This window comes from Saimiri boliviensis, chromosome 1 (genome assembly GCF_048565385.1).
Source record: "Saimiri boliviensis isolate mSaiBol1 chromosome 1, mSaiBol1.pri, whole genome shotgun sequence".
NCBI classification, from domain to species: Eukaryota; Metazoa; Chordata; class Mammalia; order Primates; family Cebidae; genus Saimiri; species Saimiri boliviensis.
Window position 1 is genome coordinate 178380846 of NC_133449.1, and position 24985 is coordinate 178405830.

The 24985-nt window shown below is 52.9% G+C and overlaps 2 protein-coding genes across 2 annotated transcripts; both read right to left on the minus strand.

Moving 5' to 3' along the window:
- Positions 1 to 2090: 2090 nt before the first annotated feature.
- On the minus strand, positions 2091 to 4464 carry CSF2 (colony stimulating factor 2). Its single transcript, XM_003920619.3, has 4 exons — positions 4271 to 4464; positions 4130 to 4168; positions 3315 to 3440; positions 2091 to 2506 (listed from the first exon to the last, which is right to left on the minus strand). The coding sequence occupies exons 1-4, from the start codon at positions 4427 to 4429 to the stop codon at positions 2399 to 2401; spliced, it is 432 nt and encodes a 143-aa protein (XP_003920668.1). The 5' UTR covers positions 4430 to 4464; the 3' UTR covers positions 2091 to 2398.
- Positions 4465 to 17116: 12652 nt separating this feature from the next.
- Positions 17117 to 18998, minus strand: IL3 (interleukin 3). Its single transcript, XM_003920620.2, has 5 exons — positions 18840 to 18998; positions 18701 to 18742; positions 17460 to 17549; positions 17291 to 17332; positions 17117 to 17191 (listed from the first exon to the last, which is right to left on the minus strand). The coding sequence occupies exons 1-5, from the start codon at positions 18996 to 18998 to the stop codon at positions 17117 to 17119; spliced, it is 408 nt and encodes a 135-aa protein (XP_003920669.2).
- Positions 18999 to 24985: the final 5987 nt, after the last annotated feature.

The window sequence follows — 24985 nt, forward strand, 5'->3', positions numbered from 1 at the left end:
CAAACAGCAACTTACTTTCAGCTTTGGACAGATTTTGGTAAGTTCTTTAATGTCCTTATACAGACTGTTATGTGATGGTCCTGTTTGTCGTGTTTGTTAATGAGATATTCAGGGTGGAGGTAAAGTTCTTTGTAAACTCCCTATAGCAGAGCTCCTGAAATGGGTGGGGCGCTGGGATGGTGGTGGTGCACAGCAGGGCACCAGCTGACCGGCCTCATCCATCCCTGGTTACCCTGGCCAGAAGGAGCCCTGGACTCAAGCTCAGGCCCTACCCTGATTCTCCCACAAGAAGACCTGTGGGCCTTGCAGACTGAGCAGTGGAGGCAATGTGCATCTGGTCTCTCGCTGGGCTCAGGGCTACACTTGGTTGGGAGGCCAGAGAGCCTGGCAAGCCCAGGACCTGGCCTCTGGCTTATCTGCTGACTGAGCTGGAGGTTCATCTGCATACTCTGAGCTTTCTCCCAGATTTCTCGCTCCATTATCCCTTGTTATCTCTTCCCTGGGCACTGACTGGTGGGATCTCTCTCTCTACGTCTTCAAATGTAGTGTGAAAGGCCCCCAGGTAGCTGTTTTTTACCTCACTGGTGTTCTGGGGCCTATTGAAGGAACCCTGGAAGCCAGAGAAATTAGTCAGGAACACGAAGGACCACTAAAAGCAAAATAACATTTCATGGAGACCAAGACTTATCTTCTATGTGTTGTCAGCCAAGAGTTCTTTCTGAATCTGAGCACAGATTGCTGTGTGATTTTTGTGGGTGACACTGTGGCTACTTTCATTGGGGCAGAATGGCCCAAGAGCACAAGAACCAGAAGCATGTGCAGGTGCATGGTATTACTTGAAGGTAGCTCCAAGCTGATCTGAGCCATGGGCTTGACAGCATTTCTCTGGAGAGGGGCACCTGTATATGTGAGTCTAAGGAAATGCTGAACTTCTTGTCAGTCATCACTGGCTTACATGGAAGACAGAGATGACTGTATTGCTAGGCAAGATGTGATTTTCATGCATTTTCAACAACCACAGCATCTTTCATGGATGCTGATACTCAGGCTTCATCCCTGACTTCTTACTCAGATGTGAACCTGAAGTCATGGTCTTTCTATATGAGCATGGGTGCGTCTCTGGCCAGGCCTGGCATGGTCTGCAGGTGCTGGCTGTAGCAAAGAGAGCAAGTGGGGTGGTGGGCGCATGACTGTGCATAGTGCCAGGCAGGGGCTAAAGCTGCCACCAGCAACCTTCCCCAGGTCTACCTGTCAAAGAGAAGCTGGCCCTGCTGCCCACCTAAAGACTTGAGACACATCCACTTCTTCATAGACCTGGAGGGAGTTGAGGGAACAGGTTCAGCAACAAGGCCTTCAACCTGGCTGTCAAAGCAAGGAGAAGGAGGAGGCCTGCTTTGTTTTCAGCCTGCAGACCATGAGTTTTAGGGGAAAGTACCTGATTAGATTCAAAATTTCATATAAAAATAAAAGTTCAGAAAAATGCTTCACTACAGCCATGTACTAATAAATTATGAGCTTACGTTCTGATTCTCAGAGATTAAGGTCACCCATTTTGGGGCAAGTTTGGTAAATGTGCTGCACTCTGACCCCTGTGGCTTGGTTTCTTTTCCCCTGAATGGTTAATCTATTTGCTATTTACTTTTGGAGTGGTTGAAGCCCCAAGTGTGAGGGGCAGGGCATGGGGCACAGGGGCCAAGGCCTCCACGGGGCAGGTGTTTTGCCTGATGCCAGGGTGGGCCTGTTCATCTAGTGACCAGCTGACCCCCAGGCCTCCCCAGGAAGGGTGATGCCCTTCTCTGGGACAAGATTTCCCTGGGCTGGTCACTTGGACTTCCAGGTAAACTAGAGAGCCAATCTCTGGGGTGGAAGCCGCGGAGCATCCAGGGAAGCCTGTCCAGGTGTGCAGAATTCCGCACCCATGCCCGGCTCTCACCTCACCTCTGCTCTGACAGTATTGCCCCTCAGATAGTGCCCAACCCCTAGCAGGCCTCCGTCCCCTTCCCACCTCCCCGCTTCCTCCCTTCCTTGCCTCATGGGAGGCAGGCACCACTGGCGTTTGCTCATGGTTGAAAACAAACTAGAACACTGCACAAATAGAAGTATATTTTTAATAATTATTATTACAGTAAAACATCTTGAATAAATATGGAGTAAAAACTTAAATAAATAAATATTTTAAAAATATAAATATATAAATAAATATTACTGATTTCTGCTAGTATAAAATAGTCCCGTTCCTCTGCCATTCCTGTATCAGGGTCAGTGTGGCCCAGGGCAGTACCAGGCCACCCCCACCATGGCTGGTCCCTTGGTCCCTCCAAGATGACCATTCTGAGTTTCTAGTTCTTGTTTCATGAGAGAGCAGCTCCCCAGGCTGGCCAGCCTCATCCGGCCTGCCTCACTCCTGGACTGGGTCCCAGCAGTCAACAGGGATGGCAAGCAAAAAGTCCTTCAGGTTCTCTTTGAAACTTTCATAGGTGATAATCTTGGTTGCACAGGAAGTTTCCTTTAAAAAAAGAAAAATAAAAAACACTTGAGTCCAGGCACGTGGGTAACGTGGGGGAAACACCAGCATGTTTCTGCACTGCCTCTTAGAACTCAGAGGCCAGGAGGCCCACTCCAAGACCTACCCACTGACCTGGGTCAGGTGATGCTGCTGCCACCCATGTGTTCCCCAAGGAGTGCACAGCTCTGCCAGTGGCACCTGGAGCCAAAGTCCTGACTTAAGTGCCAGCCTGAGGTTGGTCTTCTTGGCAGTCAGACGCCTGCCTTTTTGGTCCCAAGACAGGGCAGGGCAGGGCAGCTGTACCGAGGCCGTCTCCGGGAACCCAGAAGGAGCGGAGTCAAGGCCACAGACTTTGCTCCCTTCCCACAGGAAGGAGTGCCTGAGACCCTTGTCCATTCTGGCTTGTCTCCTTCCTTGATTCTGTACAATTCAGGCACCCATATGGGGCCAGGGGAAAGTCCTGCCAGGAGGTGGCACTTGGGCCAGGGCACTTCCTCTGGCCCTTGGGCAGGCCCCGAATTTCCTTGGGTTTGCCTAACCTCTGACCTCATTAACCATAATAACAATAATGACCAGAATTGGAGCAGCTCCTGCTGGGGAGCACTCTGGGCTTCAGTGCTTCATGGCTCTGACTCCTTGGGATGAAATGGGCCATCTGCCTCCTCTCTGGAGGGCTAATCATTACGTAGCTATTGGCATAGAACCCCCTTGAGGTCCTGAACAGCCACAGCCAGAGGTCTCTCCTCATGTCGGCCCCACCCCCCTAGACTAAGACCTTCCTGCTAGGGGCTCTGCCATATGCACTCACCAGGGTTGGGGGGCAGTGCTGCTTGTAGTGGCTGGCTATCATGGTCAAGAGGCCCTTGAGCTTGGTGAGGCTGCCCCGCAGGCTTTCCTTGTACAGCTCCACGCGGGTCTGTAGGCAGGTCGGCTCCTGTGGGAAATGTCGTTCCTGGGTGAGCAATGGCCAAGTGCCTGCAGTGGCACAGGAACTCTCCACCACTCCTTTCTGCGCTATCCCCAGCTCCCAGGAATAGGGCTTCGGAGGGGCACAGTCTGGGTCCAGTCATATACCCTGCCCCGTCCACAGTAGGCATGAGCTTGCCCTCCTCACTGTCCAGCCCAGGCCACCCTCAACGGCACCTGGAGAGGATCCCAGCCTTAGGGAAAGAGGTCACTCTCACCCCATCATTCAGGGAGGGGGCAGGGCCTCGCCCGAACCTGCTGGGTGGGCAAGGGTTGTTCCTAAAACCCCTCTGTGCCTCTCTGTAGTTAGCACTGTGTCAACAGGACTTGGTCTCAGGGCACAGTGAGCGCCCCAAACCCACAGCTCCTATCTCATGAAGTGCCCCTCACTTTACCACCTGTCCCCTGGTGACTCCTGGCCCTTGAATGCTAGGTCTGCTCATGCCACTCAGCTGATAAAGGAGCTCATGTGACTGCCACAGGGGCACGGCCAGCAGCCTCTTGAGCATCAAGGCAGCTCTTGCTGCCCCCTCCTCCTGGCAGTCAGCTGAGTGGAGAGAAAGTGGACAACCCTGTGAGGTGCCATCTAAAATAGAGTTCCCACCTCTACCCCAGGGCAGGGGCTCTGGAAAGCTATGTCAGAGAGAAGCATCTTACCTGGCGGTCAAACATTTCTGAGACCACTTCTGTTTCATTCTGTAGAAAAGGAAAATGTCATGTTAGCAAGCTGACAGGCATGGCTAGTCCAGGGCCAGCAGGGTGGCCTAGGCACGGGGCCACGCTCGCTTTCTCACTTACTGTCTCAGGAGCAGTGTCTCTACTCAGATTCAGGAGACGCTGGGCCTCCTGGATGGCATTCACATGCTTCAAGGGCTGTGTGTCGGGGCTGGGCAAATGGGTAGGTGCAGAGATGCTGCCGGCCACAGTGCCCAAGAGCAGCAGGTTCTGCAGCCACATCCTCCTGAGAACTTTAGCCTTTCTCTCTGTGTACTGGGCTCACTGGCAAAAGAGCTCTTAAATACACAGAGGAAATGATTAATGGTGACCACAAAACGCCAGGGAGGCGGGGGAACTACCTGAACTGTGGAATCTCCTGGCCCTTATCAGCCACACATGGGAACGGTGAGCCTTTTCCTCAGGTGGTCAGACTCGGGGATTTTCATTAATGAACCTTTCCAAGAACCAACAGCCCACCCACCCACCTTCCTGAGGGCTCTCCAACCTTCCCTGGGCAGTCTAAATGGGCCCGAGGCTGCCCCCTCCTTCTGAGGGGGCACAGCTTGGACTTTCTGTCCTGGAATGGCTGGGGTAGGGTGTGGGAGATACTTAGATAGGGATCCTCATCCTGCCTATAATCCCAGGGGCCTTTGGGCAGGCTGTGCCTGCCCTGGTGCCTCATTCTGACTCTAGCCTTCCTCTTCTCTGGCCACTGTGAGAGACTTGAGTGTGAGGGGAACTCTCTCAGACCTTCCCTCTTGATGATTCACACAGACTCCCACCCAGGACTCGGAGTAGCTGGCAAACTCAGTCCAGTAAGGGGGACCCCTGCCCCTGTGAGCAGAGGGAATGACCACCATGTGCACATTCAGCCACAAGACTGCAGCCACTCTCAGCAAGCTTTAGAGGGGTTGGGGCTGGGCCAAGTCAGGATCCAGAGTCTGACTCTTGGCTCTGGAGCCACCTTGCTGAGTGACTCCTCTCTCTGGTTATATGAGTCTTGACTCCCTCTGCAGAGCAGGTTACCCCTCTGAGGTGGGCACTACATACCTACATGTAGCCCCCAGAAAGCACCAGGAGCTTCAGGCTGGCTTCAGGACTGTGGCTGTACCCGTTTCAGGTACAGGGACAATGGCTTTCCCAGTAAGGTATTCCAGGCTTAATCTCCTACATAGCCCCAGCAGCCCCCAACTCCAGAGGCCTTTCTGTGGAAGTAGGAACTGCTTCTGGAAAGCTCAAGGGGCTGACAAGTGTTTGATTTTCACAATGGAGTTCAGAGAAGACAGCACGAGTTTGTTTACACAAGGTATCTGGTTCAAGCTGACCCATGCCTGGGGTTTCATGGCTAAAGGGGTGTGGGCCCACATGTGTCCATTTCTGGGTGTGTGTGTGCTGCTGTGATTGGTTGCATCTGTACATACAAGTGTGTCATGAAGGAGAGGATGTTTTTCACGCAGATGCATGTTACCTGAGAGTCCTCTTACCTGCTTTATGTGAGTCCTCTTACCTGCTTTGTGAAAGGCTCCAGGCCTCTGAAGGTGCCCCCTAATACTGGAGATGCTCCCCACCCAGGGTTCAGAACCTCTGGGCTCCAGAGGCTGATTCGGCTGAAACCAATGGGGTCGGACACAAGCGAGAACACTCTGCTGGACTCAGGTTGATGAGCCTTCAGAGAGCAGGTGGAATTCATGGCTTTAGCGCTGTGGTCTGAGCCTCTAGGCCTGGGAAGGCTACCTCCCTGTATGGTGGGAGTTTTTCTGACTTTGCATAGGGAAGCCAAACCTTAGTCCTCTACACCCCACTGTGAGGCCAGTCTCATCCATCTGAGCGTGGGTAGAGCACTCCTACATGGCCAGGCTGGAGTGGGAACATGAAATGTCTACACCCGTCCTCCACCTTTTTTTGTAAGGCCTTTGGCTCAGCTCTTTCTAGGGAGCTCTCAGGGGAAAGATGAGGACATGGATACTACACGTAGATCCCACATGTGTTGGACAGCACCCTGGAGGCTGGAGGACAGGGAAGGGAGCCACAGACAATGGTTCTGCTGGTGGCCAGGGAGGCAGAGAGCCTGTATGACCCATCTAGGAGGGAAGGCCACTTTCCTCCTGAAAATGAGTTGTCGTAGCTCAGACAGTTAGTCTGAGCCTTTCCAATATCCACCAAGCCCTGTTCTGGGGAGAAAGTGGATGGGACCCTCCCACTGGCCCTCACATCTGGCCCTTGAGGCTCTCGGTCTGGTAGGAAACGGACTGCAATGGACCCTCCCACGATGTGACTTTCATTTGGCAGGGGGAAGTCCAGAGCTGAAGGAGCCCAGAGAGCCATCTTCTCTAGCCTGGGGATCCAAGGGGACTAGAGCTTCCCTGGAGATCCTGCCTGCAAGCCCAGGTTGAAAGTCTAGAAGTCAGGCTGGTATATTGGGTTGGAGGAGAGAGGGGCAGGAGAGGACAGAGGAGAATGTTCTGGGCACAGGGAGGCCTGGGGTTTTAGGAATGGATATAAGGAAGAGGAGGCAGACTCCAGAGAGACTGAGGAAGAAGAATCTCTAAAGGACTTGGTGCTGTAGTGAAGTCACTCAGTCATTCATTATTTTTTTGAGCACCTACTAGGTTCCCAGCAGGGAAAGGGGATATGAGGATGACAAAAAACAGTCAGGGTCCTGCCTCCACAGACTTTTTAACCCCATCCATGGAGGAGCAAGATTAGTCTACTTACCCGCTTCCCACCAAAGTGTGCTTTGAATGTGTGTAAGAGAAGATAGAATCACGGTCCATGTGGCTAAGGTGAGGACCCAGGGGGCAAAGGAGCAGGTCTTCAGAATGTGAGGCCCACAGGAAGTTTTGGAGTTTCAGAGGCTGCATGTATAGGAGACAGATCTGGCAGCGGTCCCTGCTCATGTAGTAGCTGAGGAGGTTATTCAGGAAGAAGGGCTGAGGGCCAGCCTGTGTTTAAGAGCTGGGACATAACAGATGGGCAAGTGACAGGCCAGTGGCCAAGGGCCTAGGAGAGAAGGAAAGGAGGAAACCAAGAGTCATAAGGAGAAATCTGTTCTGACAGTGGTGGCCTGCAGGTGCCCAAGTCAGCATTTGCAGGACAGAAATCCATGGGATTGCTGATGAGGTTTGTGGGCAGCCACACATATTTCTCATGGAAAGATGACATCAGGGCCGAGGCTGTGACACAGGCAGGCATTCCTAGATTGCACCGCATTTTAAACAGTGTCAACAGATAGCATCCAGCCAGCCATGCTGACTCAGGGGCTCCGATGGGGCTGTGGCAGGGCAGAGGTGGGGACCACAATGGGTAGTATGAGCCCCTGGGGCCCCCTTCCTACAGAGACAGGAGAAAACCCTCTGGAAGGAGTTTCCACCACATAGGCTCTGTAGGAAACAGGGGCTTGAGTCACTCCAGGATCCTTATCACAGGAGACATTATCACAAGGGGAAGGAAATAGGCCTCAAAGTCCCTTCGGTCTCATGGCACCTTCACACAGGCTTCGGGGCTGATCTAATCCTTCTTTGTCCTGTCTACCCCTTGATGAGGGTCCTTGTTATTTCTGGGGGCCTGAGATCTGGGAGACCAGTGGTTGGCCAAGTCCACACAGTCGGTGACTGAAGAGTCAGGATTTGAACCCATATCAGTTCCTGCTATCCTAGTGTTTTCCACTGCCTTGGGGTCAGGAAGTTGGGAAATGCTGGTCACCTGGATGGACCAGCAGGTGATGGACCCAGCATGCTTGTCCCCCTCAAGGCAGCTGTAAAGAGAGATGCCTGCCAGGTGTTGGCAGGTAGGCTGGAGTGGCCTGTGACTGTCCCAGGGAAGTCTGGGCTGAAGGCAGAATTTCCCCAGGAGATCCTGCCATCCAGGCGTCTCTATGCCCCAGGCTTCGGCTCTTGTCCTTGCCCAGCCACCAACAATCCCTAAAGTACAGGAAAGTCCCTCTTCCCTGAGCCTCAACTCCTGCATCTGTACAATGGGAACCACCACTGCCTCACAGAGGAAACTGTTGCCTGTCCCAAGAAACTGTGTGGGAAATCCTCCCAGGGAAGAGTCAGTGCTTCAATTTCTCCTCTCCCCACTGCTAGGGAGGTTTCAGAAGCCCAAACTGGGCAGAGGAGCCAGGCTTGCTGGAGTTTTCAGGGACAGCTGCCCCCTGTGCAGCCCTAGCCCCAGAGAGCACCTTTCTGGACACACATGGTGAGGCAGGGAGTCCAGCCTCCACCAAGTCAGGGCTCCTGGGTCCTGTATAACCAACAGGAGGTGATTTTGCACAGCACTGTGAGTGGCTTGTCTTTCCCTGAGAGGGTTCTTGTCGCTCCAGGACACACCAGGCACGTGATGCAACATCTCTGGCCTCCGTGGTTTCAGCCCCATTCTGTCCTCGCCTGCATCCCCTCTGTCTTGGTCCCCAGATGTACATCTCAAAAAGGGTAGCTACCTGGCCAAGCTCCGGTTCCGGTTCGGCCTCTGGGTATTCCCAGGTTCCTGGCACTGGGGAGTCTTGACTGGCCTGGGAGGGTCTGAGGGTGGTTAATCCTCAACCATTTGCGGACCCTGCATCTATTCAGCCAAGCTTCTGGGAGGGCCTGCTGCAAAGGACACACCTTTGCTTTCAGAGAACTTACTTCTGGCGGTCCCATGGAGTGGGGGACAGGGGGCACAAGGCCCGCACTCATAGGCACAGTGTTAAGGGATCTAGCCAAGATATACACCCAGAGAATGAACAGCCGTGAGAAGTAGTCATGAAATGAAACTAGCAGGTTAAGGGAAGCGCCTGAGGGGATTAGTTGGGGGTGTGAGTTTGGGGCAGGAATGAGGAGGAGTCTCTGGTGTTAGGGCTCTGAGTCAGGCAGCTGGATAGACATCAAGGCCACTTGCTGTGATGGGGGAGACACAAGGTCACAGAGAGGTTTGAGAGGTCAGCTCATACTGGACTGGACATGACAAGTTTGAGAGGCCCCCTGGGGACCTCTAGGAAGACTCAGTCAATTGTGGCCATGTGGGCCAGGAAGTCAGGGCATTTGGTAAAGAGGAGGATCCCGACACCAGAGGGGCCATGCAGAGTGAGCCAGGCATGAAGTAGTGCCCGGGATGTCAGCTTTTTTTTTTGACATGGAGTCTTGCTGTGTTGCCAGTCTGGAGTGCAGTGGTGCGATCTTGGCTCACTGCAACCTCTGCCTCCCAGGTTCAAGCAATTCTCCTGCCTCAGCCTCCTGAGTAGCTGGGATTACAGGTGCCCACCACCACTCCCAGTTAATTTTTATATTTTCAGTAGAGACGGGGTTTCACCATGTTGGCCAGGATGGTTTTGATCTCTTGACCTCGTGATCTGCCTGCCTCGGCCTCCCAAAATGCTGGGATTACAGGCATGAGCCACCACACTCAGCTTAGGATGTCACCTTTTAAGGATGGCCAAGGACGATGAGACTTCCTTGTTTGCTTCTTTGTTCTTGGGGCTTCCTTGTTTTCTCCCAGGATCTGGCAACTCCATATGCACATCACTCAGGCAGAGGAGTCCTTGTGGACACATACACCCCATGTGTGCGCCAGGCCTGCCCACCCCGACCTGTGTCTATTGCTTGCCCATGTACTCTCTCTAGGGCTGAAAATGCATCCCTCACCCCTCAGTCTCTGCTCTGAGCCTCATCTCCAGCTGGGAGGGTCATCAGGCACTCAGAAGGGCCACTGCCTGTGTCTGCCTTCGTGGGAAGAGCCATAGGAAGGTTCTTCCCAACAACAGCCTAAAAATCGCCGGGCGCGGTGGCTCACGCCTGTAATCCCAGCACTTTGGGAGGCCGAGGCGGGTGGATCACGAGGTCAAGAGATCGAGACCATCCTGGTCAAAATGGTGAAACCCCGTCTCTACTAAAAATACAAAAAATTAGCTGGGCATGTTGGCGCATGCCTGTAATCCCAGCTACTCAGGAGGCTGAGGCAGGAGAATAGCCTGAACCCAGGAGGCGGAGGTTGCGGTGAGCCGAGATCGCGCCATTGCACTCCAGCCTGGGTAACAAGAGCGAAACTCCGTCTCAAAAGAAAAAGAAAAAAGAAAAAAAAAAAAAAAGAGCCTAAAAATCAAAAGCAGGAGAAATGAGACCAGAGCCTTTATAATTTCTGAAGTCCTGCAGGCACCTGTTCATGCCCTGTATGTCTGGAGCTACAGTCTGGGTCCAGGTGCCAGGTGGAAGCCCTAGACCCTTTGCCTGGCTAATGTACCTGCATCCTCCTGGAACTGACAGATCAGAATCTAGGTGGCAGATGGGGCTTTCTGCTCTCAGCAGGACAAGTGGTTCTGGAAATGAGCTTCCTGCGAGATTTTTCTGGATCCCCCATGGGTTCCTCAGACCTTCCCTGAAGCCCTGTTTGGGCAGGCACAGCTCCCTGCATGACCTTCCTCCTTCCGAGCCCTGGTTGACTCACCCCAGAGGGCATGCGGCACTACTTTTGCAGGCTATTGGAAGACCTGCAGGGGAAGATGTTTCTGTTTTGATTTTCCATTTTGGCCCACTAGGTGCCTCCATCTAGCCTCAGTCTCCCTGTCCATCAAAGAGAGGGGAGTGGTTGCAAGGGTACAGACCAGCCTCCTAGCCTTCTCGCCCTGGGGTGAGTGTAAATTTAGGCTTTCCTCCCGGAAAGGGGCCCTATGTAGACCCCCTCCGCGGGGCCCTAACGCCTCCTTCCCAGGCAAACACCACCTGCACCCTAGTGCTTGAGCTTGACTGATGGCAAAGTGGCTGAGCCACACAGATTTTCCAGAAAGAGCCGGCTTGGAACACCTGGATAGGGAACCGTCCTCCTGTCTTTCCCTTGTCTTGGTGGGGAGGAGGTGGTCCAAGGCTGCCAGGGGCCCAGGGCAGCTCTTGAGTCTGGCCGTCAGCCTGGGAGAGCAGGGGAGTCATGTTGATCAGAGACCCACTGTGTGGGGTGCCCTCTCTGATTCAAGGCTCTCTGAATGGTAGCAGCAGCTGCCCAGTGTTTGTATTCCTCATGCTCAGTAGGGTCTCGGCCCAGCCCATGGGATCAGGACACAGAGCAGGTGTGCAGCTGGTGCTCACGAAGGGAGGCAGGGAAGGAGACCCCTGCCCTGCTGCCTGGCCCTCGCTCGGGCGCCCACTGCCCTCCGTTGCCTCCCTGCAGTGTTCTCCCTCCCTGACACCCTGACTTGGCTCCTCCTAGAGCATATACTCAACCCCGACAGCCTGCATTCTTGCTGCCCACTGGTCTCCAGCACAGCCCACCTTCCCTCCAGGGCGGGGCTGAATCTCCAAGTGCAGGCCCCAGGCAAGTCTCTGCTGAAGCAGGTCCTGGGAGCAACCTGGGTCAAGGGCTCCCATCTGAGGAGGAGGCAAGAAGGACTCACACTAGAAGGGCTCCATGGACCCCGCAGGACAGGAAGGGCTCCTGGAGGGGAAGGGGAAGGGGTCATATCATGAGCCACTGCTGGAGGTAGGGTTGAGCCTGGGATCATTGAGGGGCCTGGGTGGGAGCTAGAGGAAGCTTTGATGACCAGCCGTGGTGGGGGACGGCTGGGAGCCAGGGATCTCTCTCAGAAGCTCCTTAAGGCCTGGGGATGGAGACAGAGGAGCACAGAGGACCACTTCCCTGAATCTAAGCCCCCGATGCGTGTGTTGGTTGTGGGGAGGGGGTGCCGGGTAGGAGGAGAGGACAGATGGGCATATAGAGGCATTTACTGGGAAGCATGGGGAGTGGTCAGATGAGGAGCAGGAAGCTGTGGCACTGTTGCTGCACTGCTCACTGTGGGGCTGGAACCAGGAGGTTTGGGGGCAGAAGTTACTACAAGAGGCCTGGATCCAGTCAAGGGAAGACCCCAGGCAGGTCCAGGGTCAGACTTAAAGAATTCCTGGGCATTGGTGAACCACTGCTGCTTAAGGATTCAGAGGCTCTGGACTCACATTCCCTTCATTTCTCTGCCTCAGTCTCTGTCTCTGTAATGGGGATAATCACAGCCTTCATTGGGTCGTTGGGATTCTCCAAGTCTCTTCTTCATCCAGGAGGGCAGCACCAACTCTGCTGATCCACCTCGTGGAGCCTGACCTGAGGTTTCCAAGGGGGAAAGTTGGATCCCTAGTCCCCGCCCCTGGTCCATACCATGTCTTCGTCCTCTCCCATCATGGATACCCCATCCTCCTGGGCCCAGGGATCCCCCTCTGCTGGGCCAGTCCCTGTTCATCCAACACCTCTCTCCCTCTGCCCTGGCTCCTTCCTGTTGGTGTTAAACACACAGTGTCTGCCATGGCTCCATCCTGTCCTTCCGCCTCCCTCCACCAACCCCTCCTCAGGCCACAGTCATCCAGTCTTGCCGTTTCCACAGTGACCAGGCTGGGCTGGGCTGGCCCGGGATCAGGGATTGAGGAATGTGGAGAAGACACCAGGTGCTGGCTGGGCTCCAGGGGCAAAAGCAGTGACCCAGGGCACATCCTCTGACTTGGACACCTGGCACCCAGCCACACACTGCCTCTCCACTGCTTAGACTCTCCTGTGCCTCTACTTACCTTGTCTTCTCTACGTCCATGCCTTTCTCCCCTAGGGCATCTGCCTCCCTCCCTCCCTGTGTCTTTCCTATCCCTCTCTGCTGGATGAACTTCTCAGGCCCCTTGTGTACCACCTGTGGGAAACACCTCTGATGAGGTCCACACCCATCCATTGGTCCCGTGCTATCTGTAATGACCCTACTGCACTGTGCTGGGCCAACTGCACATGGCCAGGAGGCCTGAAAGGCCTGGCCCAGTGTCTCACGTATGCCTGCCCCAGCATAGGGGAGCCATGGAGGGTCCTCAGAGCAGTTGCTTCACTGAGTCAAATGGCAGCTTGAGGCCAAGGTGGGAGGAACCCTTCCTGGAGTGGGAAGATTCCTGTCTGGGGCGAGGCTGGTCATGCCTTCTGAGTTCTGCCCTCCTTAGGTACTTGTCTTTCTGGCAGTTTTCCCTTTGCTCTATTTTTCTGCATTTCCAAGTTTTTCAGTAAGGAGTATATATGCTTTCCCATTTTCCCCTCTAGTGAAAAACGATAGTATTTTTTTTAAGTGAAAAATAAAATTCCTGGCTGAGTAACATCCACCTTCCCCTGAGGAGAACCTGAGATGTGGGAAGGCGGGAACTTGGGTCTTCCCATGGCCGTGGGGTTTACAATGGGGTGATGCTGCCCCCTGGTGCCATATGGATACATAGACCTGGCTCAAAGGACAGTCTGGAAGGCCGAGACAAAGGACAGGTAAAACTGACAGACCTGCAGGGCAGAGGCGAGCACCCACAGGTCTCCACTGGGTCAGGAAGCCATGAGTCTCTTCCCTGCCCATGGCTGAGCATGATGTAGTATCTTGTTCCATTCAAGCTGCTGTAACAAAATACCTTAGATTGAGTGGTTTATAAACAACAGAAATGTGTTTCTCATCATTCTGGAAGATGGAAGCCCAAGATCAAGGTCCTGGCAGATTTAATGCCAGTGGTGAGGGGCCGCTTCCTAATTCATAGACAGGTGTCTTCTGTGTGTGTCCTCACATGGCAGAAGGGGAAAGGGAGCTCTCTCAAGTCTCTCTCTTTTTTTTTTTTTTTTTTTTTTTTTTTTTTTTCAGAGATGGGGATCTTGCTATGTTGCCCAGCTGGAGTGCAGTGGCTAGTCATAGTGCAGTCATAGTGTACTGCAGCCTCAAACTCCTGGGTTCAAGGAACCTTTATACCTCAGCCTCCCAAGTAACTGGAATTAGAGGTACATACCACCATACCTGGTTGGAGCCTCTTTTTTATGGATACTTATCCCAGTTTCGAGGGCCCCACTCTCATGACCTAATCACCTCTCAAAGGCCCCACATCCTAATACCATCACATTGGGGATTAGATTTTAATATATGAATTTGGAGTGAACATAAACCTTCTTTCTAAAGCATGTAGAAATTCCCCCAACTTGTCCAGGAACTGACTGCCATTTGATTCTGGTCCCCGACCTGGCTCTAAGCTGCAGTCTATGCTATTCTAAAAGGACAATGAGGAGTCTCCAGCAGGCCCATGCCCTCTCCAGCATGTCACCTCCACCTGCCACCCTCCGGCCAGCCATGGGTCCTGCCGACTGGTCTCACGTACCAGGTCTCTGTCTCATCCAACCTTGCCTCTTGCAGGCATCAGTCACTAACACAGGACCAGCAGAGGAGATGGCTGCTGACCCACTCTCCAGGGAGTGAAGAGGAGGTGACAAGCAGCGACTCATCTGGGAACATGGGGCAGGGGCACAAATGCTGCCTCAGCCCAGTATGAAAATAGGACCAGCTGTCACGTGTGAGAGGGAGACAAAGTGAGGGCTGTGGGGCTGTGTGTGCAGGAGACTTGGGAAACCCATTCCAGAGTCAGGCCTTTCACTGCACCCTCTCAGGCCTGGCTCCTCCAGGAACTTTGTGTGCCCTGAGGCCAGTGGCACACACCTCCATCTAGTGGTCAATCCGGAAACTGCAGCAGCCTCCTCTATCTCTTCCCAGGACTAAGTCCAACAACAAACATTCCCTGACCTCCGTGCAATGCCCTCAGTGAGCCAGGCTGAGGAGAGGTGGCGGGAGGGGGAGAAGAGAGTCATTTTGTAGGACCATAAAGGTTTTTTAGGAGGAAGAATTTAGAGGAATAGATTTCTGAGCCTGTAGCAGATAAATCTTCCATCATCTCCTGTCCCATTCAAGCAGCCCGTCTCTTCCTTACTCATAACCTCAAGGGAGGGATGAATCAAGGTGGGAAAGAGGAAAAAGGGGGACAGGACCCCAACAGCATCTGGCATAAGCCTGTGAAGCTTTTCTGGGACTTGGGAGGAATCAGAGGGGATGCTATTCCTGCTTACGTGGTAACAGAGGAAGGCCCCTCTGCCCCTCCTTCCACACTGGCAGACTGGAAGAGGGCCACAGGGTGGTGTGCAGGGGAGTTAGAGGGAGGTGCTCAGGGTTAAAGGGCCAGGCTGCAGGCTGAAGCCACACTCAGATGTCCCAAACCTCCTGCTCTCTGCCTCCAGGCTGGTCTGCACCACCTCCGGGTCACACTGACTGTCTCTCTGGTGGGTTCCTGTGTACTCACCTGTTTCAGAGAAGGGCCCCATCCTGAAATGGTGTGGACAGTGCAGAGGTAGGCAATGTGTGAGTTGGTCCGTGAATAGGAATTCACGATGCCAAGTTAGGGTAAGGGCATGCCAGGCTGAGGTGACAATGTGGATAAAAACTTAGGGGCATGGCTGGGTGCGGTGGCTCATGCCTGTAACTCAGCACTTTGGGAAGCCGAGGCGGGTGGATCATGAGGTTAGGTGTTCGAGACCAGCCTGACCAATGTGGTGAAACCCAGTCTCTATTAAAAATACAAAAAACTAGCTGGGTGCAGTGGCACACACCTCTAGTCCCTGCTACTCTGGTGGCTGAGGCAGGAGAATTGCTTGAACCCAGGAGGTCGAGGTTGCAGTGAGCTGAGATCATGCCACTACAGCCTGGTGACAGAGTGAAACTCCGTCTATTAACACCCCCCCCCCCCCCGGAAAAAAAATTTAGGGGCATGAAGAGAGGCTTGTGGTTCTTCTAGGAAGTTCCAGCACTCCTGTTGGCTGGAGTATCGATTAGGGTGGTAGTCATGGGGGAAATGGAAGCAACAGGTGAAGCAAAGGCGAGCCTTTTATGCTGTCCTAAGGATACGGACAAGGTTCAGAAGACCTTGAGGATTGGGGCATTAAATATAGATCCACATGGTCAGATTTGCATTTTGTAAAACTCCATCTGTCTCCCCAGTAGAGCACAGATTGCCAGGATATGGGTTCCAGAGCTGGTCTGGATGCCTGCAGGGGAGCTGCTAAATCATCAGGCAGGAGAAGCTGGGGGCTTAGGCAGGGGTGGAGACTCTAGGCTTGGAGGGTCTTAAAGGAATGGGATCAAGGGTTGGGTGGCCTGTATCACTAGAATCTGCTGCATTGTGGGGGATCAGAGAATGTTGATCCTTGAACTTGGCCCTGGGAGGAGCAGGGGCGGCTGCCTGCTGCAGTTCCTGGAAGGACCACTAGGGGGAGACATGCCACAGGATTAGCGTTCTCCAGAGCGCACGCCCCCCCGCCCCCACCGCCCCCGACCCCGCACCTGAATTTAAGACCCGGCTGAGCCACTGTCTGCTGTGTGACCTTAGGTAGTTGCTCAACCACACTGAACCTCAGCTTCCCATGAAATGGAGAAAATACACTCTTGATTGTTGTGCAGAATAAGTTAGATAGCACAGATAAAGTGCTGAGAACAGTGCCTCATACCTGGTAGCAGCTCTGTGGGTATTTAAGATTGCTAGAATTACCATCACCTTTCTGGAAATGGGGGTAGCAGGAGGGCAGTGTGAGAATGAGCTCAGCCAGATGACATCCACGTTGCAGGATCAGGCCCCCAAGAATTCATGGCAAACCATTCTTACCTAAAATGGTCACTAAGTCCTGAGTCCAATTGAAACACTGTTAACAAAGCAGTTGTTCAGAGTCTGGTTTATTCTCACACATCCCTAGGAATCAGTTTAAAATTCGAGGTACAAATGAACATGCTCCCCACCCACAGTTTTTGCAGAAGCAGCAGGACATGGCTCCTCTGCTAAAATAAATACACTTCATACTCCAGAAGGCAATAAATAAATAAATACATACATACATAAATAGTCTCAATGGGATAAAAATGAGAACATAACCGCACAAGCCCAAATGAGAGCTGTCCATTTCAGAAATTAGATAATTAACACTTCATCTGATGCTGCAGGAAAAGGTGAGCTGCTTCTGGTCCTGACTGTGTGAGAGATGACCCAGAGGTTTCGGAAGTTCTGTTTCCAGTGTCCCAAGGCCCTGTGGTGAGAAGGCCAAGAGAGCAAGCTGGACGTTGGACTCAAGGGGTCTTGAGGCTCAGAGTCATCTATTGAGGCTGCTTAATCTCAATTAGAACTTCAAATAGAACTTCAGTTTCACCCGGAAGTCATTCCAGTCACCGTCCTTGATACGGATTGGATGTTGCTATAAAGACACCAAGAAGGTGGCATTAGATGAGTCCAGACTTGGTGATAAGCAGCTGAGGAGCAGACTGTGGCAGGGGCATCTTGGGGGACAGCTTACCGTTGGTGCATCCGTGGCCGTGGGCAGGCATAGTGAGAGATCCTGTGGGAAGAGACCAAAGCAGATGGTCAGAGATTCCCCTGGAAAGGGAATGGGCCCTGCTGTCATCCTCCCCAGAGGCAGGGCAGGGCCAACACAGGGATCCCAAACCCTCAACAACTTCACATACCTTAAGATTGCTCTCAATTGCTGTTGCATTCTGTAAACTCTTGATGGCCTTCTGGAATGCTTTCAGGTTTGGCCTTCGAAGGTTTGGTTTCTAAGGGGACAAATGCAAAAGAACTGAAATAATAACAAACAGACTCTTAGACCACAGCATGATCAAATTAGAAATAAAGACTAAGAAATTTACTCAATCCAGGCACAGTGGCTCACACCTGTAATCCCAGCACTTGGGAGGTCAAGGTGGGCGGATCACCTGAGGTCAAGTTAAAGACCAGCCTGACCAATAGAGTGAAATCCAATCTCTACCAAAAATACAAAATATTAGCTAGGAGTGGTGGTGCATGCCTGTAGTCCCAGCTACTTGGGAGGCTGAAACATGAGAATCACTTGAACTTGGGAGGCAGAAGTAGCAGTAAGCTGAGATCATGCTGCTGCACTCCAGCCTGGGCAACAGAGTGAGACTTGGTCAAAAAAAAAAAAAAAAAGGTGGGGTGCCTAGGTGGATCTTTTTGCACTTGGGGGAAAAAGCATCTCCAAAAAGAAGCTCTACAAAAGGCAGGAGGCTTTCCAAGGGAAGTATTTGTAGCTAAGAGGCTGATAACAGTGTTCATGTCCTGACTGAATTAAAGTCTCCTAGAAATCAAGAAGAAAATCACAGAGACCCCAGCATGGAAATGGGAGCAGCATGTGAGCTGTGAGTGTCCCAAATACAGATGGCCCAGCAGCCCAGCGAAGGCTTTCACTTCTTGTTTGACACGAGAAATGTCACGCAAAGGTGAGACAGAACCATTGTGGTCAACTGGAACCATGAAAAATAACTGTAAATGATAATGCCACAGCCGATGAGGATGGAAAACACACACTGTGTTTTAAGGGAAAAGGAAACTGGCACATCCATGGAGGAAACTTCTGTCAGTCCAGAGTTGGCCCCATCAAAAACTGAGCTTAAGGCCCTTGGTGTTGCTCACCTAGAACTGTCTTTTCATTTTCTAACTTAAAAGTCATTTTCATTATTATAGCCATGGCTGTGGCCATGTGTTGAACTCTTAAGTGCCAGATGCTGGTCCAGAACGTTATGCACATTGTGTCATTTGATTGTCATAACAACCCCAATGAGATAGGTGCTATTAACCCTATTTATCAGATGAAAACAAGGCTGGCTAAGTTGGAATGACATGGCTGAAGTCACCCAGGTGGGAGATGGATTGGGACCCAGGTGTGCCAAGTGCAGGGCTGAGCTCTTACCATCAGAATGCGTTGGTCTTCCCAGTTTAAGTTGCTGAAGTTCTGTGGGGGCAAAGGGAGAGAGACGCCGTGAGGCCTGTTGGCCTGAGGCAGCCACCACCCCTCCCTGCTGCAGGCCAGTATTATCCCAGGTACTCACTGATGAAGGCAAAGGTGGCTGGTTTAGGAGTGTCACAATTTCCTCCCTCAAGTTAGAGCAGTTAACCTGAGTTGTCTTCAAGGGCGTTGTCTGGATTGGGGCAGCTTGAAGTCCGGGGCTGACCAGGAGTAGGAGGAGCAGGATGAGCAGGTGGCTCATGTTTGGATTGGCAGGAGGCACTCTCTTGTTCTGGTCCTTCTTGGGGTTCTGAAAAGTCTGCAACAGCCTCCCGCCTTATATGCAACAGCATGGTGCCCACAACCCCAGGCAAGAGAGGGCGTGTGGGGCAGGCGTCGGAAGGATCTTTATCTCACATGGAACCTCCATAGAAAACCACAGACATAATTATTCAACCATGACTTTCTAGTACTCAAGATTAGTGAAACAAGAAAAAAAGATTACTTAAAGGGTGTCACGTCATCTTGTCAAGGAGGATGAGAGATGGGAAGCATGGCAGCAGGTGAGAGGACCCCTCTGGCAGGTGGAGGGAGCCTGACTCAGCTCACTCAGGCCTCCTGCCCAGTGAGATGTCATCTGCCATCACCTGGACTACCTTGTACCTCTGCTACCTGCCCTGCTTGGTCCTGGTGGGTGACCAGGAGGGCACTGGAACAGATGAGAGTTTGTCTGGTAGTGGGTCACACTGCTAACCATCCACGTGCAGCCTCAGGCTCTGAGAAGCACATCTCTTGGTGCCCCCTCCCAGTGCAGAATTGCTGGTGTTCCAGTCCCCAGCGGTTCATCCCATGGGCTTCTACTTGACACTTGGTTTCTGGTGGGTGGCTGAGGACACTCAGGCCCCAGGTGATCATTCTCTTACTGGTCTGCCATCAGTGCCATGGCTGTTCCCTGCATTGTGGGCCTCAGCGCCTGCAGGAGGACTGGCTGCAGCCCCTGGTGGTCCCTCTGGTAGCACCAGGAGAGGAGCTCAGGTACCTGAGGACAGAAACTCTTGACACTGTCACTGGGAGCTGGGGGAGGGTCTGGCTTGGGAGGTTTAAGAGGTAGACTTGGCATGGTCTGGGGGGAGAGGTCAAGGGAGGAGAGGAGAAAGGAGGGCAACTCCCTGGTTTTCAGGCTGGGCCTCAAGATGCTGGGGCAGGGATTGGCGGGAGACAGTTGTATTGAGAGGTCTGGATTCCTGTCTGTGCTGAGCATGGATTTACCAGGTGCAGGCCTGGTAGGCAAGGTTTACAGAGAGGTAATGCAAGTGGACACAGACCATGGGGAAATCCACAAGGGACCTGAGAAGCTACAGCCAGCTAGGAAGCAGGAAACCCAAGAGAGCAGGGGTAGGGGGTCCCAGAGGGCAGTCTCTGAGGGAAGAGGGGTACCCCTGCTATGGGCCTGTGTCCGGGCCTGCCTGCCACACCCCACGGGGTAGGGGCTTTTGGTAAAGGGATGTGTGTGACGCGGGCATGGGGAAGAATTCATCAAGATGATTGGCCTTGGGTGGGAGGGAGAGGAGAGCGTTGGAGTGCAGTGTGGTGTGATCATTGTGGGAGATGGTGGATAGGAGGTTATGCTGAGGCAGGGGAATTTGGGTGCTTTGGGCTTTTGCGCATCATCAGATCAGGTGAAGACAAGGACCAGGATGTGGCTGTGGGGAGGCAGGTGAAGAGGTTGTGACTCAAGGCCGTGCTGTGAGGATAATTCCCTGTAGTTGATACACACTCCTGGCTCAGCCCCAGGCTAGGCCCTGGACCAGGAGGAGCCCTAGGTTCTGGACCCGGAGTGGAGTTTCAGGCACAACTCAGCACAACATGAGGGAGCCTTAGGACCAGCTTGGGTACGTGGTAGGCACAATTCATTCAGCTGGCATCTAGTAAGCTCTGGCTGTGTGTAGGCACCATGAATAAAACAGACATGGTTCCCTCCACTAAGAAGCTCAGTCTTGGGGGGAGACAGATTTCAAGTCTTGCTACTCCTCCTGTGGTCCCAGACCTGCAGGTCAGCAGCTCCTGGGAGCTTATTAGCAGTGCCAACCCTCAGGCCCCAGCCCAGACTTTATGAATCAAAAATTGCATTTTGACAAGATCCTCAGTGATTCACTGACATTTGAGGGGCTCTGTTCTAACTACCTCAACAATCTCAGCTCCGGTAGGTCTCCTGTTGCCCCAGGGACCCAGAGTTTGTTTCTTTCACACTCAACTGTACCTTGGTGTTACTGTCTATATCAACATTTTGGGGACTTGTGCAAAAGTAATGTAATTTCTTATAGAGAGAACCTGTATTTTTGTTTAAACATAAGTGGGCTTTTCTAGGGAATTTTAAAGCTCAATGAATTTAAAGCTGTGGAGACAAAACATTCCTGTATATTTTTTGTTTCTTTAAAAGTCAAGACTTTGTGTTGCAACCACACATGCACACAAAATCCTGAGTAGTATTATTGTAAATCTTGATATTTGCAGTGTTTGTCTCTTGTTTTAAAAATGATTATATACCAGCCTGAGCAACTTGGCAAAAGCTTATCTCTACAAAAAGTACAAAAAATTAGCAAGATGTGGTGGTACATGCCTGTGGTCCCAGCTACCTGGGAGGCTGACATGGGAGGACCATCTGAGCCTGAGGTTGAGGCTGCAGTGAGCTCTGATCGTGCCACTGCACTCCAGCGTGGACGTTTGAGTGAGACCATTTCTCCAAAACACACACACACACACACACACACACACACACACACACACACACACACACAGTTTATTAAAGGCAAAAGAGGTTGAGGCCTGTGGGATTTTCAACCAGGGGAGGTGTGGTGAAGATGCTCTGGGGGAATGGATGAGAAGGATCAAGGCAGCAGCATGGCCAGTGAGGGGACATTGGGAGTCCTCTGGGATAGAGGTGGTGGGAAGCTGGACTAGGTAGGTTCTGTTGGGATGGAGAAGACTGGCTGAAGGGAAGCGCTCTCACAGCTCACTTCTATTGAGCAGCACTTGTGAAGAGTGGGGAACTAAGTTCTTTTTACAGCTGAACTCATTTAATCCTCATGCTGAACTGTGAGGCAGGTACTGTTTTTAGTCCTGTTTTCCCAGTGAGGAAACTGAGTTTCAGAGAAGCTGAGCTGAGGCAGCTAGGAAGTGACATCACCAGGACTGAGGTAAGCAGGACAGTCCAACCCAGAGGCTGAGCACCCCTGGGCAGCATCAGACAATGACGGCCTCAGGGGGTGATGCTGTGTAGCAGTAGTGGACAGCAGGGTGAGGATGAGATGTAACTACTGTGATTACTCATGCGGAGATCCCTGAGGCCTCTTGGGGAGCAGCTACAGTTGTGGTGGGGCAAGGCCGCTGGCAGTGGGCTGAGGAGTGAGTGACGGTGAGACAGAGGGTAGAAGACACTTTGAAGTTTTATTCTGAAGGGAAGGAGGAAGACAGGGCAGCCAGAGGAGTCACAGAGTCAGAGGTGTACCTTCCAGGCAGGGACGTTTGAGCTCCTTCCTCTCTGATGGAGGTGAGCCGGAAGTGGGCAAGATGGCTGGCTGGCTGGCACAGGTGGTGCCCCACCATTAGGTGTTGCAGGCCCCTCGCAGAGAGCTCAGGGAAAGACTGGATGGCCCAGTCCGGCTGGTGCAGAAGGTGCAGTAGAGTGGGCCGGGTTGGTCCACAGCTTTGTGGTGGGAGTGGACAATGGCTTCTGTGTTCTCTGTGAAACAGAGGTAAAGTCAGCCCCTGAGGTGGGGCTAGAGGCAACGAGGGTGGTGAGGTTTGGTGGCTTGAGCTGTGACTGCCTGGAGGTGACCTTGAGGGGCTAGCAGCCTGGGGTCAGAGGTGAGGAGACTGGGAGGACCCAGGGCCTTGGTAGGCAAGAATATGGATTGGAAGTCCCCAGAGGCAGGGTGTGGGGCCATGGGAGGAGGCTGGGCCAACCAGACAGAGCAAAGGAGGCAGGAGGTGGTGCAGTCCCGGCCCTGGGAGAGGCCTAGTGACTACAGCCCAACACCTGCTGCTGTTTGAGGAGCCAGGGAGGAATGGAGGGACATGTTTCCAAAAGCAAACCTGATTCAGAGGGGGCTGCCAAGGACAGCAGGTCGCTGGCTGCCACAGCACTTCCATGAGCCCTCGGTGGACTGAGGCATGGCCTGGGTCACCCTGGGGGTCTCCTTTGAGGTTCACCTTGACTCTCTAGGAGCTTCATGTGAAATCATAGGCACGACTTCTCTCCTCCAGAGGCCACAGTCCTGCCAACCCTTGAAGAGAGACCTGGTCCCACGTAAGACGGTGATTCCACCCCAGGCCTTCGTGTCAACCCAGCCCGGCCAGGGGAAGCCTCCTCTGCTGGCTGGGCTGATTGCTATCAAGAAGGGAAATGTGCACACGTGCAGCCCGAGACTGCAGCCTGGAGTCTGCAGGGCCAAAGCCCTGGAGGTTCCAGGAGGGGTCTCTGGATCTTGTCTAATGGATCCCTGTGGGCCTGACCCAATCCCTATAGAGTGGGCCATTGTATTGGAAGTCCTGGCCCTCAGGGTCCAGTTCAGCTAGAGGTACACGCCTCCCTCTTCCCATCACTCACCCCCACAGACCTAGTGGAATTTTCTGGGGTACCCGCCACAGGCAGCGACCTGGGCCTCAGTGACTGTGATGAGCTTCTCTGCCACCCACTCCATGGCATCACGTGTCAGATTTAGTCTGCCCATGACCTCAGTTGTGCTTCTGCCGGTGGCCCTGATGACACGGCCTGGTTTTGTCATCACAGAAGCAGCTCAGGGTTCTTGGCCAGCCAAGCAGTGCTGTCAGATGTCCCCTGCCCACTTGAGCAGAGAGCTCAGGAAAAAGCCACCAAGGGGGCCCAGCTGGAGAGGCATGGTCTCCTGTCCCAACCTGGAGCTCTGCACTCTGTCCCCAAGACTTGCATAGCTGCAACCTGTGCACCCTCTGCTTTCCAGCGCCTGCTGCAGGGATATCGCCTCCTTGGGGACCGGTCTGTGCAGAGCAGAACCCCGTCCCCAGGCCCAGTCTAATAGAGAAGACAGATGGAGAATCCTCGTTCAGAATGCTATGCCTGTGGGAGGTGGAAGCCCAGCAATGAGGCAGCCTCATCCAGCCTGGACTATCAGAGAAGACAGGAGGAGAGGACAGCTACAACCTAAAGGATGATCTGGAGCCAGGCATGCCACGGAAGAAGTGCTCCCTAGGGAGCCCTGGGTTTGGGGCTGCGGGTGCTCCATCTGTTGGCCTCAAGCCTCCTATCCAGGCATCCAATATCTGGGTACTTGGGACAGCCATGTCATTGCTATTGTTATTAATAAGTGTATGGGCTTTCAGTGCCTGTCACACTCTTGTTACTCACCTGGAATACAAAGCTTTGGAACATGCATTCCTATTGCATGTATCATATCTATTGCAGACAAAACCAAGAGCTCTCCATTCTCAAAGAAGCTGCCCCTGAACTATGAAGTGACAATGTTGGGGCATAAATGCTAAGAACTTGGCAGTCCAGGCCCTCAGGAAATGCTCTCCTAAGTGGGGGAGACTTCACATGGAGTATTAGTTGTGTGGATGATGTTGCCAGGCAAAGTCTTGTCTGCCTCCCAGGCAGAGAGGGAAAGGGCCAGCCTGGATGGGTGGCTGGAGGTCAGAGCTGTCCAGGGAAGGGCAAGAGCAGATGCCAACTGGGCAGAGACACAGACAGGCCTAGGTGAGCTCAGAGCCAGGCTGCCTCTCAACCATGTGCACTCTGTTTTATCTTCCTTGGTGAGGTGAGGAAAATCCTTTGCAAACACTTTTTCCAGCTTTACTGATCTTTTCTTCACAGAAAATGATAAATAAGTTCATCTGTTTGTCTTGGAGGTTCCATATCAGAAAAAGAGTATTCGTCCATCTGGGGCTTTTCCCCATGTCTCACCATTCCCCCAACCCCCACAACCCCTGCATCTCCTGCACAGCCCCCCACACCACCGTGCTGGGCCTTTACAGAGGATGTGGACCAGGCCACTTCAGATCCACACAGGTTAGGGAAGACTATGGTACCTCTGAGCAGCAGATAATGTGGAGACCATTTTGCCTCCCCTTCCTCCTCATCCTCCTTCCCCTCAGCCTCCAAAAGCCCCTACCCACAATGGCCATTAGAATCCAGACTAAAGACAATTCTTGAACATCATCCTTGAAATCCACTGGCACCTGAACCCATCCTCTGTGAGCAGCTGGGGCCAG